The following is a 15744-nucleotide window of genomic DNA, read 5'->3' on the forward strand; positions in this document are numbered from 1 at the left end:
AAAATGAACAATTCAGTGACATTTAGTATACTTATAAAGTTGTGCAAGCACCACCTCTATCTAGTTCCAAAACATTTTCATCACCCCAAAAGGACGCCTGTGCCCATTCAAGCAGTCACTCCCCTCTCCCCACTCCCCCAGCTAAAGCACTAGTCAGCTTTCTCTCTCTATGGGTTTACCTATTGTGGATATTCCGTACAGATAGACTCATACAGTATGTGACCTTTTGTGTCTGGCTTCTTTCACTTAGCATCATGTTTTTGAGATTCATCCTTGTAGCACATGTCATTGCTTCACTCCTTTTAGTGGCTGGATGATATTCCACTGTGTGGATAGACCAGAACTTGTTTGTCCATCCATCCACTGATAGACATCTGGGTCGTTTCCACCTTTTGGCGATTGCAAATAGTGCTGCTAGGGAAGTGCGTGTACACGTATTCATTTGAGTACCTGTTTTCAATTATTTTGGATACTGGAATGCTCTTTTCACCGGTCCCCCACTCACGATCTGAAATCTTACCCAAGAGCAGGTCAGGAAGGTTCCCAGAGGGCGTGGCCTCTAAATGGGACCTATCCTGACTTCCTGGGCCTGCCCTGGACCCCCAGGCCCCTCAGCGTGCTTTCCCATCCCTCTCACTTTGATCTCTAGTTGCCGGTTGTTTGTCTGCTTCCTCCTGGGCCCTCAGTTCTCATGTGAGCAGGGCCTGTGCCCCGGCGCCCACGTGTGGAACCTGGCACATGGTAACAGGCACCAGCACACATGGGACACCTGCTGTGTGCCGGCCGCTGGCCTCCTCATCCCATATCTCAGGTAATTTTATAAAACTCTTGAGAGAGAGAGGAATTATTACCCCAGTTTTACTGATGAAGAAATCCAAGGTGGAGTGATTTGGCCAAGGTCATGCAGCTTCAAAGGGGTGGAGCCAGGAGCTGAACCAGGGCTTCTGACTCCAGAGTTCCTGCTGGTAATTTCTGCTTCTGAAGAAAGGAGGGGATTCAAGGATTAATGCTCTCCATTTGATTGTGTCCCCGACAGGCCACAGGCAGGATGGCTGGTGCTGAGAGGAGCCGGCGGGAACTCTGGTGCCCATAGGGGCAGCTCCATCTCCTGAAGATGAAGGGGCCCAGGTGAAACTCAGGCCAGGCCCAATGGCCAGCTCCGGGACGGAGGTCCACTGGGCCGAGTCAGGCCTGGGAAAGGGGCCCCGGCGGAGGCGCTGGGCCTGGGCTGAAAAGGGAAAGGATGCTGATGGGAGTGGCACAAGCAGCTTGGTAGAAGAGGCTCCCTTTCCCAGTGCCACCAGCCCTGAGCTCCTGGAGGACTTCCGCCTGGCCCAGCAGTGCCTGCAGCCACTGGAGTGGGGCCCGGACTCACAGCCTGATGGGCACCCAGATCCTGAATCAGGAGAGTCTGCAGAAGAGGGTGAGACCGACTTCCCTGCAATCCCACAGTGGTGTCCCCCAAACATTCCCCCCTTCTGGCGGGAGGCAGGAATAGAGAGTTTCAAAAATTTTTTAAGTTAAAATCTACGAAGCCTACAATTTAAAATTTTTTTAAGATTTAAATTATGTAAACAGTACTGTTCATTGCCGAAAAATCAGAAAATATAAGCCAAAGGAGAAAAAACTAAAAATTACTTATTATCCAGATAGCTGCTCTCTTTCATATGTGTGTGTGTGTGTGTGTGTGTGTATATATATAAATGTAGTACGAATATGCAACAGTATTCTACAAACTTTATTGTAACTTGCTTTTTTGTAACTTAATAGACATGAACGCTTTCCCAGCTTATCAAATATTCTTCCACAAGTCATTTCTAATGTCTGCGTAGGAATTCCGTGGTGTGGATATTCTGTAATTTGTTGGGCCAGTCCTCTTACTGCTGGGCATTTAGGTAGTTTCTCAGTTTTTGCTATTATAAATAATGCAGAGATATGTCATTAGTATATCTTTGCACACTTAATTTGATAGTAACCTTGATATTTTAAATTACTTGGTCCAGGGGTTCTGCCCATTTCTACGATTTTTTAAAATCCTGATTAGCAACGAGAATGATGGCTTCCCTTGTTTTCTGAAATAACTGTTTTCTTTGCATCAAGAACAACTGAGACTAAATTCCTAGCTTGGCTCAACAAGTCCCTTCTCCTTTCTGAATCTTGGTTTCCCCATCTGTGAAATGGGAGTAATAACACCTTTGAGCTTGATTACATAGTGATTATTGCATTCGAATATGAATGAAACGCCCCTGTCTTAGGATTCTGGAATCAGGCAGGCCCCCGTAGATGTCAGAGAAGCCGGCAGGCTGATAGTAGATTGTGCAGTGACCCCAAGTTCCTCATGCCAGGTCTGTTTAAAGTAGGGTTTGCCCACAGCTACCCACTCAGGAGCCTTTTCCGAGCTCTCCTTGGGGAATGGTGACGGGGATGCACTGGGATGAAAGGGCAGAGGCATCTCTTCCTGAGGTCACATGGTAACCCCCTGCTGTAATGTAACAGCTGCTGCCATGTCCTGTGCCCTTACTGTGTGACAGGCAAAGGGCTGGGCAGGGTGCAAGCCATATCTCCACCTTTCCTCACCACCTTCTTCCAGGTAGGAGAGAATAGCCTCCAGGTAGAGTAAAGGTTGCCACAGAGGTCAGCTACTTGTTCATGGTGCCCTATGAGGCATCAGAAGAGCCAGGATTGAAGCCAGGTCTGCCCGGTTCCAAAGCCCGATCTCTTCATCCCACTGCATGACCCCCATCAGCAGAGACTAACTTACCTGCATAGCTGGGACCTTGCTTCTAAGTCCAGGACTGCTCTGAACCACTGCATGATCTTTGGCAAGTTACTTAACCTCTCTGGGCTTCAAGTACGCTGCTGTAAACAAGAGAGACTCGCTGAAGGAGATTTTAAGGAGATGAAAGATGTAGAGGTGCCAAGGGTAGGGGAAAGAGCATGGGGAAGCAAAGAGTGATATAAGGATTATGACAAAGGTGCATCTGGCCAGAGCAGAGAGTCTGTGCTTGGTGGTACCCAGACTGTATCTCATGAAACTTTGGATCTGTGCCAGAGGCTGACACAGGGTCTAGGACAGAGGAGGTGCTCCATAAGCACTGACTGCACGGATGATGCACAGATGGATGAATGAATGGGTAGGTGGATAGGCAGATAGGTGGATGGATAGATGGATGGATAAGTGATAGCTGGATGGATAGGTAGGTGAGTGGGTGATGGATGGGTGAGTGGGTGGATGGATGGACGATTGAAAGGATGGATGGTTGGATCAATGGGTGAGTGGGTGTTGGATGGGTGAGTGGGTGGATGGGTGAGTGGGATGGATGAATGGATATTTCTTGAGCACTTACTATCTAATAATTATAACAACTATCCATTTTCTGGGAGATTTGCATGCCTTATTGTCCTCCTTCCTTCTTTCTTTTCAGTGAACAAATATTGAGCACCTCATCTGCAAATACAATAATAAATAAAAACAGAGAGCATCCTTGCCCACATGAAGCCTACGGTGTAGTGGGGGAGGAAAATATTAATGAAAGAATCACATAAATAAATGGAAAACTGCAGCTGTAATAAATATTTCAAAGTAGAGGTATTCAGTCATATGAAAGCCTATAAAAGAGAGCTTTTGACCTAAGTTAGAGAGATCAGAGAAGACTTCCTTGATGCGGTCAAGGTTGAGTTAATGTATGAAGGACAAATAGGAGTTAACTAAACAAAGGGAGGGAGAGAGGACCCTAGCAGAGGGATCAGCATGTACAAAGGCCCTGTGGTAGGAGAGGATGTGGCATGGCTAGAGCAGGGAGAGACTGAGGGGAACCATGGAAAGAGATGGAGCAGGAGAGCTAATGGGGGGTGAAGACAGGGACCTTAGGACCATATTAAAGGTTCAGCTCTCTCCTGGGAACAACAGGAAGACAGTGAAGAGTTTTCATATGGAGAATAAGAGTGAAAATTGAGATGATTAGGTGGCTGCTGCAGTGGTCCAGGCAAGAGAGGATGTAGACTTGGGCAAACCTGGTGGTTCTGGACTTTAGAGCAGCAGGTGAGTTTGAGAGCACCATAGGAGGTAATCAGGACAGGACCAGGTGACAGGTTGGATTGCAGGGGATAGGGGGAGGGAGATGGCAAAGATGCCTCCCAGGTTTCTGGCTTGTGCAGTTGGGTGGGATGATGTTTCCATTTGCTGAGACAGGAAACGCTAGGGGGACAACCAGGTTTGAGGATTGAGTTTGGAGGACCTTTGAGACAACTAGAGGAGGTGTTCGAAAAGTATTTGGCCCTATGGGGGGATCGCTGGGCTTCTTGCTGTCACCATGTGATGAGGAAATGAAAGCCCAGAGGGGTGAGATGGCCTAGGTAATGTGACACAGTGAGTCCAGACCTGGCGTATACTAAGCAATGACCTGTCTTTCCAGAGTTTGAAGCAGAGGATGTGGACAGCCCAGAGAGTTCCAACTTGCCACTCAGCTGGCCCCCCCAGCAGGATCCTCAACTGGACATGACTGAAGAGGAGGCAGATGAGGCCGTGGGAGGCCCTGAGGTCCAGGAAGCTGGAGAGAGCTCCCCAAGGTTGGGGTATGAGACTGATCTCGGCTCGGGGGGCAATGGGAACACCAGCCCCATGGCTCTGGGCTGGGGTCAGCCCACAGGCTGGGTGGCTTCTGATGAACAAGCCAGTGGAGACAAACTTCCAGAACATTCTGAGGTCAACCCAACTGTTGACTTCAGCTCTGCCAGGTCATGGAGCAGTGGAACTGTGAGCCTCAACCCCCCCAGTGGCAGCCTGGATTCTACCTGGGACGGAGAGACTGATGGCCCCCCGCCCGCTGCCCTGGCAGAAACTTCACCCCAGAGCTCCAGCCACCACCTCCTAAACCCGAACGATAGAACTGGAGGAAGCGTTACTCTGGCAACGGCCACGGAATTCCAGGAGTCCTCAGCCCCTCCAGCCCAGAGCGTCCAGTGTCCTGCAGATAGATGGAGGAGAGAAACCACCAACCTCTCCTGCCCTCAGCCCGGGGACCAATCCTGGAAGCGGACACGGATATCACCTAAGCCGCTCCCTTCCCGATTCACCGGCTCCATCAGCCCCCTGAAGCCTCCACCTAGGCCAGCTCGACAGGACAGGCCGCCGCCCAGGCCGGGAGCCACTCTGGCTGGTCACTCATCTTCTGATGCCCCCAAGTACGGCCAGGGGCGGCTGAACTACCCGCTCCCTGATTTCTCCAAGGTGGGACCCCGGGTGAAGTTCCCCAAAGATGAGAGTTACCGCCCCCCCAAAGCCAGGAACCACAGCAGGCTGCCTGAGGGCCCTGCCAGGCCGCTGATCTTCAAGTCACCTGCCGAGATTGTGCGGGAGTTGCTGTCAAGCAGCGGAGAAGTCTGCCCGGGAGAGGACCCCCCTCCTACTCACTCCACCACCAGGGTACCCCGAGAATTTCAGATGCCTGAACAAGCCACCAAGCTGGTCCATCAGCTCCAGGTAAGCCCGACTCACTTCTACACCAAGGCACCTGTTGGTCTGGGTTGGAGGCTGGTTGGGGTGGGGGGCCTTGGGGCTCGGCCAGGGGTCCCCTGCGATGGGGACAGTCCCAAGCCCTTGGTTCAAAAAAGTAGTGATTGCACTCATGCTGCAAGGGTAGGCCGTGTTTGTTTGTTTTTAACTCCTGCTATGAAAAACTCAAAACATATACAAGAGAGAAAACAGTATGACGAACCCCCATGGACCCATCGCCCAGCCACTGGCAACCTTTTTCATCTATGGCCTCACCTGTTCCTCCTCTCACCCTACTGGAGTATTCTGAAGCAAATTTCAGGCTTCAAATCATTTACCCCCACATATTTTAGTGGGTATGTCTAAAGATAAGGAATCTCTCTTAAAGATAACCATACTCTCAGCATACCTAAAACTTAACACCAATTCCTTAATATCAACCAACGTCCAGTCAGTGTTCACGTCTCCCACTCTGTCTCATAAATGGCTTGTTTATTTTGGTTTGTTCGAATCAGGATCCAAACACGGCTCAGGTATCGTATGCGGTCGATGTGCCTTTTCAAGTCTCTGCGCACCACCTCCCCACCCTGCCTTTCTGTTTGCATTCTTGGTCAGATCTCTTTCTTCCTTGTAACTTATTTGTTAAGGAAACCGGTTTCTGTCCTGTAGAGTCTCCCACGCTCTGCGGTTTGCTGATACACTCTCTGATATTTCTTCATGTGTCCCGTTGTCTTCTCTGTGTCCTGTGTTTTGCCCAGTTAGAGGCAGAGGCGTTTTCGAGTTGTCGTCGTCTGTTTATTTCCCCCCAGATCATGAGCTCTGTGCCGGTAGGGATTTTTTTTGGCAAGAGCCCATCATAGGTGGTGCCTTCAGGAGGTGTAAACTGCCTGCTGGTCTCTCATTTGTGGTGTTAAGGACCCCTGACAGTCGTTGCCTTGATCCAGGCTTTCATTGGGGGTGACAGAGTGGTAGTATCCTAATGCTAGCATTCCTTCTGCATGTATTTGTGGGAAATCTTCTATAAAGTGAAACTTGCCGTCATCAACTATTTGGTTACCAAGGCCTCGTTCACATGGGAAAGACAGGAGAAACGCTTGATTCTGCCCTTCTAATTACCAGTGTTCAGAACAATGCGTCAGTTCCCTGGCCTCCTTCAAAGGCGACCAGTGACACTTGTTCTTGCTTTTCCCCTGTAATGACTTGTTTTAAGAAGCTCTTCAGTTTTGTTTATGGCAAATAGTGACTCTGAGTAAAGGCAACCGTGATTTTCAAGTCTTCTACTTTTCTACTACCGGACCCTTAGATGATTCAATCAGCCATTAAAAAATACTTATTAAGCACATATTACTTAATTCCTGGGAACAGAGCAGTGGGGAAGACAGATGAGGGCAGGGAATTCGGACAAATAAGCAAGTTGCTACGGTTATGCATCGAGGCAAACCAGCCCAAAGGCCCTCATCCCTGACTCACTGTCAGGGGTGTAGAAGGGATGGTGGAGGAGTTGTCCTGCCACCTCTGACTCCCCAGAATTTGGCCGTGGGGGTCTGTAGTGCATGTGAGCCTGAAGGGGTCTGCTGAACTACCACTACAGAGCTCTTTCACTCCGAGGCACCCAGAGGCCCCCTTTGGGGAATGGGTCCCCTGCGAGGGGTCTCACAGTGAGGGGCCTGGTGCGTGACCTCATTGCCCACCCCCATCTCCTGCAGGAGGACTACCACAAGCTCCTCACCAAGTACGCTGAGGCTGAGAACACCATCGACCAGCTGCGCCTCGGAGCCAAGGTACTGGGCCCGGTGGGGTGGAGGGGGGCGCTCGGGAGACCCTGGGGATAGGGGAACCCGGTGCTTCCTTGTTCTACCACAAGGTCACTCTGTGACCTGGGGCAGTGACCTTGCCCTCTCCAGGCTCAATCTCCTTTACTGTTGATGAACTTTGAGTCCTTGCATGCTGGAATCCAGGGTGCCCAGGAATTTTCACCAGAAGCTCTCTCCTTCTAGATGAGCTCTGGAGTGAGACCACCTGGGCACAACTCCTGGTTCCATTACTGACTAGCTGTGTGACCTTAAGGAAGTTCCTTGGGCTCTCGAGCCCCAGGGGAGTAGCACAGAATTTCTGCTCAACCCCTGAGGCTCATACTTGCCAGATCACACCTTGGCCTTTCTCCTCCCCCATTTTCTCACCCACAGCTTCTCTCCTCACTGAATGTCTAGTGTGGGACAGGGGGAGGGGGGGCGGGGAAATCCACCACCCCCATCCTGCCCAGCCTCCACCCCGTCTAGGGGAAGCTGTGAATTCTGCATTTGGGACCTTCCCCTTTTCTGAGGTGAGGCAGGAAGTGGGACTCTCACAGCCCCTCCTGGTTTCCTGCTTACCTCCCCCCGCCTCTTGCCTGATGGAGGAGGGGTGGGAGCTGGGGTGCAGAGATGCAGACCCTCCCTCTCACTTGCCTCCTCACTCACGACCCCCCCACACCCGGGCTGTCTCCGTCACGCTCCGAGACCCCTCCCCCTGCCAGGCCGCTGCTCTCCACCATCTAGCGACGCTTCTTTTGTGAAATGTCGCCGAGGCAGCCACGATGAGGAAACGAAGGGGCCCTGTTCTAGGAGCAGGACTTCTGCGTCCCCATACCCACCTCCTGACACAGGCAGGTCCTTTCCATCCTGGCCTCCTTGGGCACAACTGTAAAAGGGGGTTAATCGGGCCTCCTAGGAGCCAACGGGCTCCCCTTCCTCCCCCCACCCCATGTCTTAAGGTTTCTTCCACCTCTCTGAGCCAGTTTCAGGGGCCGAAGGGATGGGGGTAGTAGAGGGCTTGGTGAGGCATCCTCTCCGGGGAAACCACATTTTCATGGCCGCAGGCTCCTAGAAGGTCCGAGGAGAAAGGAACTGGTCATGGGGTCCAAATCCTCAGCTCCCCTATCTCACAGATTGGAGAATCAGGACCCCAGGAGGGGAATAGGTTGCCAAAGGTCAAGCTCAGGGTCAGAGGCCGGGAATATCTCCTCCCTCCCTCCTTTCCTTCCTTCCCCCTTTACTTATTTAAAGGAATGAGTTCGTGTATGGAAAGTATGTACCTGGCAAGTACTTCCTAAGAGTTAGGGAATCTTGTTATGATTAATAGTATTAATATGAAGGTGTTCACTGGGTGCCCATGTGTGCCAGGCAGGGGGACACCATGGGGGCACAGCTGTGTGCGTCTCCTGGACACTCCCCTGTCCCAGTGGGGACTCACCACGTGCACCTACACCGGCCTGGCTGGTGCCCCAGACCCCTGCGTGTGTGAGGGGGCAGAGGAGGAAAGGTTGGAGAGGCCAGGAATGGTTCAGCACTAGCTCACCTGGTCTTGCTTTCTGGAAAAATGACTCCTTGGCCTGAGGGTTCTCCTCAAGAGAAGGGTGAGCACAGGTAAGCTGGACTCTTCTGGAAGCAGGACGATCCTCTCCGCGCCCTGGGAAGCAGTACAGGCAGGGCTGAGGAGGACGTGGAGCCTGAGCGGGGAGGGGCCTTGCCGGGCTCCACAGAGCCTGAGGGAGCCGAGATTCCAGCCGGGCTACTCACTGTGTCCGGAGCTCTGCAGACTCTACCCTCGAAGGTTCGGGAAACCCCAGAGCAGCTTCCCACTCAGAGCCCGTGCCAGGGAGCCCGGTTCACAGAGACGGAAGCGGTACTGCTCCCCCAGGCTGAGCTGGCTGAAGTGACCTCGCCGGGGGCCCGCTGCCCTCTGCTCAGAGCCCCCAGGGGGAGGGCTGGACCCCAGGCTGGGGATGTGGCCCTAAACACCCAGGCCAGGCCTGGCTCTAGGGCAGCAGCAGTGGGTGGGGACCAGGGGAAGGAGACTGGCATTTGCTGAGCAGTAAAAAGGTGCCAGGCCCCAGGCTGAGTACGCTGCCAGAGTCATCTCGTTTGATCCTCTTCACAGGAGGAAACTGAGGCTCAGCCAGGTGGAGTGGTTTGCTCAACATCCCACGCCTTGTAAGGGATTAAAAGTGAGGGATTAAACTATGTTTGCCTGGTTCCAGAGTGGGCACTATTTTCCCCGTGCCTGGGTGTGCCCAGCTCGGGCCCTGGCAAGGGGTGTGTGGCAGAGGCATGACAAGGCAGAATGCTGATGTTACAGTGATAATATCAATAGTAATACATGATGTTTACAGACCACTGTCCTCAGTCATTTACCATGGGGGAAACTGAGGCACAGAGGTTAAGGAATTTGCCCAAGATCACTCAACAAGTAGGTGCCAGAGCTGGGGTTTGAGCCCAATAGCCCACAGCCCACTTTTTTTAGGTTTAACAGAGCCAGACTAAATGACTGTGAGCTCTGCCACTGGGGAGGCTGACCAGGGAGTTCCAGGGCCGGGCCGGGGGGCACTACTGGATCCCGTCTGGGGTGCGGGCAGGGAGCCAGGGCTGGTCAGGAGTCACTGCCCGGTGACTAGCTTAGGGCCAGAGTTTATGGGGGTGTCCTGCATTCGCAGCTGTGTTGCCACCTCCCTCCAGCTGCTGTCCCCCACCTCAGCTGTAGGGGGATCTGGAGGGGCTGAGACCGGAAATTACCCCAGAAAGAATCAGGGGGGATGACATAAAACTGCCTTTCCTAAAGTGTGTGTTCTGATGGCCACCTGGTGGAGGTGAGGGTGGGAGTGGAAGAGGGGAGGGGGAGGGAAGGGTAAGGATGGGGTAGGGGGGAGGGAGGAGAGGCTCGAGGGAGGTTTGTGTGTTTGGAGGAGTTGCGGAAGCATTTCCTAGTCTCTCCACTCCCCGCCCCATTCATAAAAGCCCATTAGCATTTTAAAGGCTGTGAGGAACCCATCTGTGCTGAGATTAGTCAGTTATTTAACCCAGTGTTTCCCGCACTCGTCCACCCTTCCCTGCTTAACGCCCCTGAGGGAGCCAATCTAGCCTCAGGGAGCACCGTGGGACACCCTGGTTTAAACAGGGGCCCTGGGGGTGGGTCCTGCCTGTGTCCAGAGACGGGTCCAGGAGGGACAAGCCTGAGTAGCTCGGCAAACCCACACTCACCCCTGCTCCCCGCTTCCCGGGCCTCTGCGCGGGCCTTTGGTCCCTCTGTGCAAGCAGAGGTGCTGAGAGCAGTTTGTTCCTGTCGCTCCCCCAGGTTGGGCCTTTGGTGGGCCCGGGCTGAGGCTGGCCGATGGGTGGGGTGGGGCAGGGGGGAACGCAGGAGGACCGGGCCTCCCCCAGATTTGGGTCACCTTGGGAGGAGAGGGGTGCTGGTGGGCAAGTCCCCACAGGCGGGCCTGAGCAGATGGCCAAGGGGATTATTAAAATCCAGCTTTGTTCTCATCAGAGGCTGGGCCTGAAAGAGGGGGGAGGCAGCAGGGGGGCCCAGCCATGGCTGAGCCATTGTCCCTCACTTTGGAGTAGATTTTTCTGCCACAGCCAGGACGTGAAGAGCAGCTTAAGCAGGGAGAGGCTGCCTTCTGTGGGCCTGGGAGCCCACCCTGAACTGCCCACTCCTGACCTTAGGGTAGCAGAGGGCAGTAAGATAAGCTGCCTGACGTCATGAGGACCAGGGGACCCTGAGGCACCATAGGAGAGTAGCTTTTTTAGGGACCTGCCTCCGTGATGGCCACATACATGACAATGGTGATGATGATGGTGATGGTGATGATGACGGTGATAGTGATGATGATGGTGATGGTAATAGTTATAATATCGATGGTGATGAATGTGAGGGTGGTGGCTGCTATTTAATGAGCACTCACTTTGTGCACAGACAGGTGAGTTCAGTCAGCTGCTCTAGCACTCAAAGGAGGGTGGTGGTAGAGCCTCAGTGTGAACCCAGGCACTGCAGAGCTCACACGCTAAGCCAGAGATCAGCAAACTTTGTCTGTAGAGGGCCAGATAGTGAATATTTTCAGCTTTGTGGGCCATATATTCTCCATGGTAACAACTCATCTCGGCTGTTATAGGATGAAAGCAACCACAGACGATACAAAAGCAAGCGAGCATGGCTGTGTTCACTAAAACCTTGTTCACTAAAACAGACCATAGTTGCCAACCTGCTTTAAACCACTTGGGTCTTTAACTTCAGAAGGTCTTCCTTGGCCATCTCCCTGACTCTCTACTTCTCTCCCAAACACTAGACTATTTACCATATGAAATCCATCCTCAAATGATGGAGATCTGCTACAACTGAGAGATAATTCCTTTACTTGTTGATTGACTCATTCATTCAAACAGTCATTAATTGCTGTTATTATTAATGTAATGATAAGTATTGGAAATATTTTTATTAATAACAAATATTAATTATCATATTACTATAATATAATTATACTTGTTCTATGTTAAATATTATATTGATTACAATATTATTATGATATATTATAACAAATATTATTAATAAAATTATTAATATGGAAAACCATAGACTTTGGGGTCAAAGCAGAGTTATAATCCCAGCCCAAGGATTTTTCAGCTGGAGATTTTGAGTAAGTGACTCAACCTCTCTGAGTCTCAGTTCCCTCTTCTGTAAGATAGGCATATGGTCCCTTCCTCTCAGGACTGCCATAAAGAGAGAATGAAAGGATATGTAAGCCCTTGGCCCAGTGTTTGGCCCCCACCCAAGGGTTCCACTAAAAGGTATTATTTATTATACAAAGGCATGTTTGTTGAGCGCCTGAATGGCATGAATGAAGGTGAGGCCTTTTGGGTGGGTTTGCCCCAACCCTTGGCTCTGCTGTGCCTCTCCTCCCTTAAAGGTGAACCTGTACTTGGACCCGCCCCAGCCCAGCCACAGCATCCACACGGGGACGATGCCCCAGGGGACCAAGGTCTTGTCCTTCACCATCCCACAGCCCCACTCTGTAGAGCGGTGGCCGGGCCCCTCTGAGGCTTCAGGTGAGTCTGGGAGAGGAGATGTGGCTGAAGGGCTCCTCTGTTGTGACTCTGCTCTAGGGACACTTGGTTCACCCTGGGGTGGCACTGGCTTCAGGCCAGGGGAGGGAGGGAGGTGAGGCCCCTCTCTGGGCCCTGTGACTTGAAGAGGTCAAATGGAGATGTAGAAAGTGTCTGCTTTGAGCCAGAGCAGCCTGGGCGAAGCCCTAGCTCTGCCACCTAGCAGCTGTGTGATCTCGGACGAGTTGTATGACAAAGAGCATCGTCCCTGTAGAGCCCTCACCTGGTGAGGTCCCCACTGGTGTTACCCCACTGACAGTCAAGGAGACCAAGGCTCAGAGAGGTGAGGACATGTAGAAGGTCACACTGCTATGGGGGAGGGTCGGGATTTGAACCCGCATCTTTCTGAGTTGGAGCCCACACTATTGACTGGAAACCCAGAGACCTGGCTTGGCTCTAGCTGTGTGATCCGGGGCTGATCCACACCTTGTTCTCTCCTATAAATGGGGACAGCACTGCCCAGGCCCCTTCCTCAGGTCGATGTGAAGATGGCACGATCGTGAGATGGCTGAGCTGTCATTCGAGGATGGAGGTGGTGGATTTGAGGTTCAGCAACAGTCTCTCAGCCCCAGGAAGGACTGCTCTTGGCCCCAGCATTTAGTGGTTGTATGTTCCAGGGTGGCCATCAGCTGAAGGAGACCTGAACCCCTCCTCGCCCCCCAGCACACCCGCCCTAGGGTGGCTTCCGGAGAACCTGGGCATCGCCCAGGACCAGCCATCAGCGGAGCAGGCCCAGGAGCTGACTTCTCGGGCCAGTCGGTTCCTGGCCAAGGTGAGTGGAACCCCAGCTTTGCCCACGAGAGATGGAACTCACCTGGAGAAAGCAGAGCCTCTGCCCGCTTGGGTGAGGGGCTATCTGCGAGGCTCACTCATTATTCCCCTGCTGGAGTTAACCTGGAAACAGAGCCCCCCTGACCCTGGTTTTAGAGACCTCCTGGCTCCAGCCTCCTCCTTGTCACCCAGTGCTAGATTTAACTCCCTTTTTGCCAGTGTGTCTCATCAAACTCTCTCTAATTGTGCTTGAAACTATCTCCGGTTTCACTTCTGGGGGAGACTCTCTGCTTTTTCAGGATTCTGGAAGGGTTATGGAGCCTCTACTCTACCTTCTCCTCTTTAGGATAGATCATCTCACTTCCTTAGTTCCTTTCGTTATGGAAATCAATCCTCAGTTACTTCTCAAGGGGCCTTTATATTTTCATCCAAGTAACTATGAATTGTTTGCAGGTCTGTTTATAACTATACACTTGGCTTTATTCCAAAAGTACTTTAAAGCAGCTTAGAAAATACATGCATTGTAACCACATTCTGAAAACGGAAGTGAGGAAACTGGGGCAAAGAGGAAGTAAGGATAGAAAAAAAAATAAAATGAACTTAGGGAGAAGTGAATAAACAAAATGTTCTGCTGGACCCTGAATGCTTTATCAGATTCACATTTGGTTTTGAGCTTCCTAGTTGTCAATGCAGAAAGGGAAATGCGATAGTTATGTCACCATGTCCATAAAACAAATTCTTTCAAAGAAACACCACCATTCTTTCTTCCCTTCCTTCCTTCCTTTCCTTCTTTCTTTTTTGTAACATCTTTATTGAGACATAATTCATATAACATACAATTCAGTCATTTAAAGTTAATGCTTCAGTGGCTTTTAGCATATTCACAGTTGTGCAGCCATCAGCACAGTCAAGTTTAGAACATTTTCATCACCCACTAAGAAACTGCGTATGCATTAAGCAGTCACTCCCCATTCCCCTTCCCCCCAGCCCCTGGCAGCTGCTCATCTACTTTCTGTCTCTTTGGGTTTACCTATTTTGGACATTTCCTATAAATGGATTCATGTAGCATTTGTCCTTTCGTGTCTGGCTTCTTTCACTTAGCATAATGTTTTCAAGGCTCATCCATGTTGTAGCAGCATGAACTTTATTCCTTTTTATCACCGCCATTCTGGGTCCTGTAACTGGAGAGATGTTTCTCCTTGTCCTGTGTGCTGTAAAGTAAAGCAAAGCCAAGGTCACCACACTGAGCAAAATCTGGGGCACCAGCTGACCCCTAATGATCCAGGCTGCCCTGTCCATACAGGAGCCACTGGTCAGGTGGCTAGTGAGTAGTTGACATGTGGCCACTCCAAATTGAGACGTTCTGTAAGTGTAAAACACATACTGGATTTCAAAGACTTTGTGCAACAAAAAGAATATAAAATTTTCAATATATTTTTTTACATTGATTACATGTCAAAATAATATTTTAGGTTTATAAAATGTATTATTAAAATTAATTCACTTGTGTCTTTTCACATTTTTAGTATGGCTCCTGGAAAGTTTTAAATTACATATGCAGCTTGCATTACATTTCTATTTTATGTTATATAAATTATATAATGTAATTATATTAGGTAAATTTCTATATTATATTTTGGCACTGATCTAGAGCTTTCCTAGAAATGCTAGAAATCTCCAAATTGTCTTTGCCTTTTTTTTCCTAATTAAAAAAATTTTTGTAACAGTAATAGATACCCATGGTAAAGACCCTCACACAGGACAAAGAATATATTCAGTGAAATCTTTTCTTCCACTCTTGCCCTTCTGCTTCATGCAAAATGTTTAATGCACACACATGCATTTATAGAAATGGTCACATGAGTATGTACACTATAATGTACCTTGACTTTTTTAATGTCCCAAATCTGAATATTTCTGGGTAGGCAATAAATTCACTTTGTTCCAAGTTCAGAGGATACATATAGTAGAAAACCTTCCTCCCATCTTTGTACCCGCCCACCACCCAGTTCTCCTCCCTAGAAGCAATTAATAGTTTAGTCTCTTGCATCCTTCTAGAGATAGTTTATAATATACCTTCTAGAGATAGTTTATAATACATAAGCAACTGTGTTTGTATTTTTCCTTCTTTGTTCTCTCCGTATCTTATACAGATGGTAGCCTACCATAAGCACTGTCCTGTACCTTGATTTGATGCTGAAAAGTAGGTCTTGGAGGCATTTACACATAAGAACACACACATGTGCCTTCATCTTCTGGATGGCTGCATACCGTGCCACAGATAGGCATTCAGACTGTTTCCTGTTGCCCCACGCCCACCATGCTGCCGTAGGTTTCATGCACAGGAGTAAGTGCGCTTTGCTGTCGATAAATTCCTGGAGGTTCCACTTTGATTTTTCCCAAGGCTGCCATGGCCAAGGCCAGTGGTGGAGCTTTTCTGGCACCTGCCTCTCCGTGCTTGTCAGAAAACCCACATCCCAAGGCAGGGCCCAGCTCTCCGCACCGAAGTGTGACTGTGGCTAAGTGTGGGAGTCTGTAGGACTCACCTTCTGAGTCTGGATTAAT

The 15744-nt window shown here is 50.4% G+C and overlaps 1 protein-coding gene across 1 annotated transcript in view; it reads left to right on the forward strand.

Annotated features, from left to right (window-relative positions):
- The window catches only part of AKNA (AT-hook transcription factor), a 42005-nt gene that overhangs the window by 4078 nt on the left and 22183 nt on the right, over window positions 1-15744 (forward strand). The window contains exons 2-6 of the mRNA XM_061201007.1: window positions 1037-1423; window positions 4416-5482; window positions 7201-7275; window positions 12213-12351; window positions 13026-13180. Of these exons, the coding sequence (XP_061056990.1) occupies window positions 1150-1423; window positions 4416-5482; window positions 7201-7275; window positions 12213-12351; window positions 13026-13180 (1710 nt within the window). The 5' untranslated portion in view covers window positions 1037-1149. The remainder of the gene's footprint in view (window positions 1-1036; window positions 1424-4415; window positions 5483-7200; window positions 7276-12212; window positions 12352-13025; window positions 13181-15744) is intronic.

The sequence above is a fragment of the Eubalaena glacialis genome, chromosome 9, assembly GCF_028564815.1.
Source record: "Eubalaena glacialis isolate mEubGla1 chromosome 9, mEubGla1.1.hap2.+ XY, whole genome shotgun sequence".
NCBI lineage: Eukaryota > Metazoa > Chordata > Mammalia > Artiodactyla > Balaenidae > Eubalaena > Eubalaena glacialis.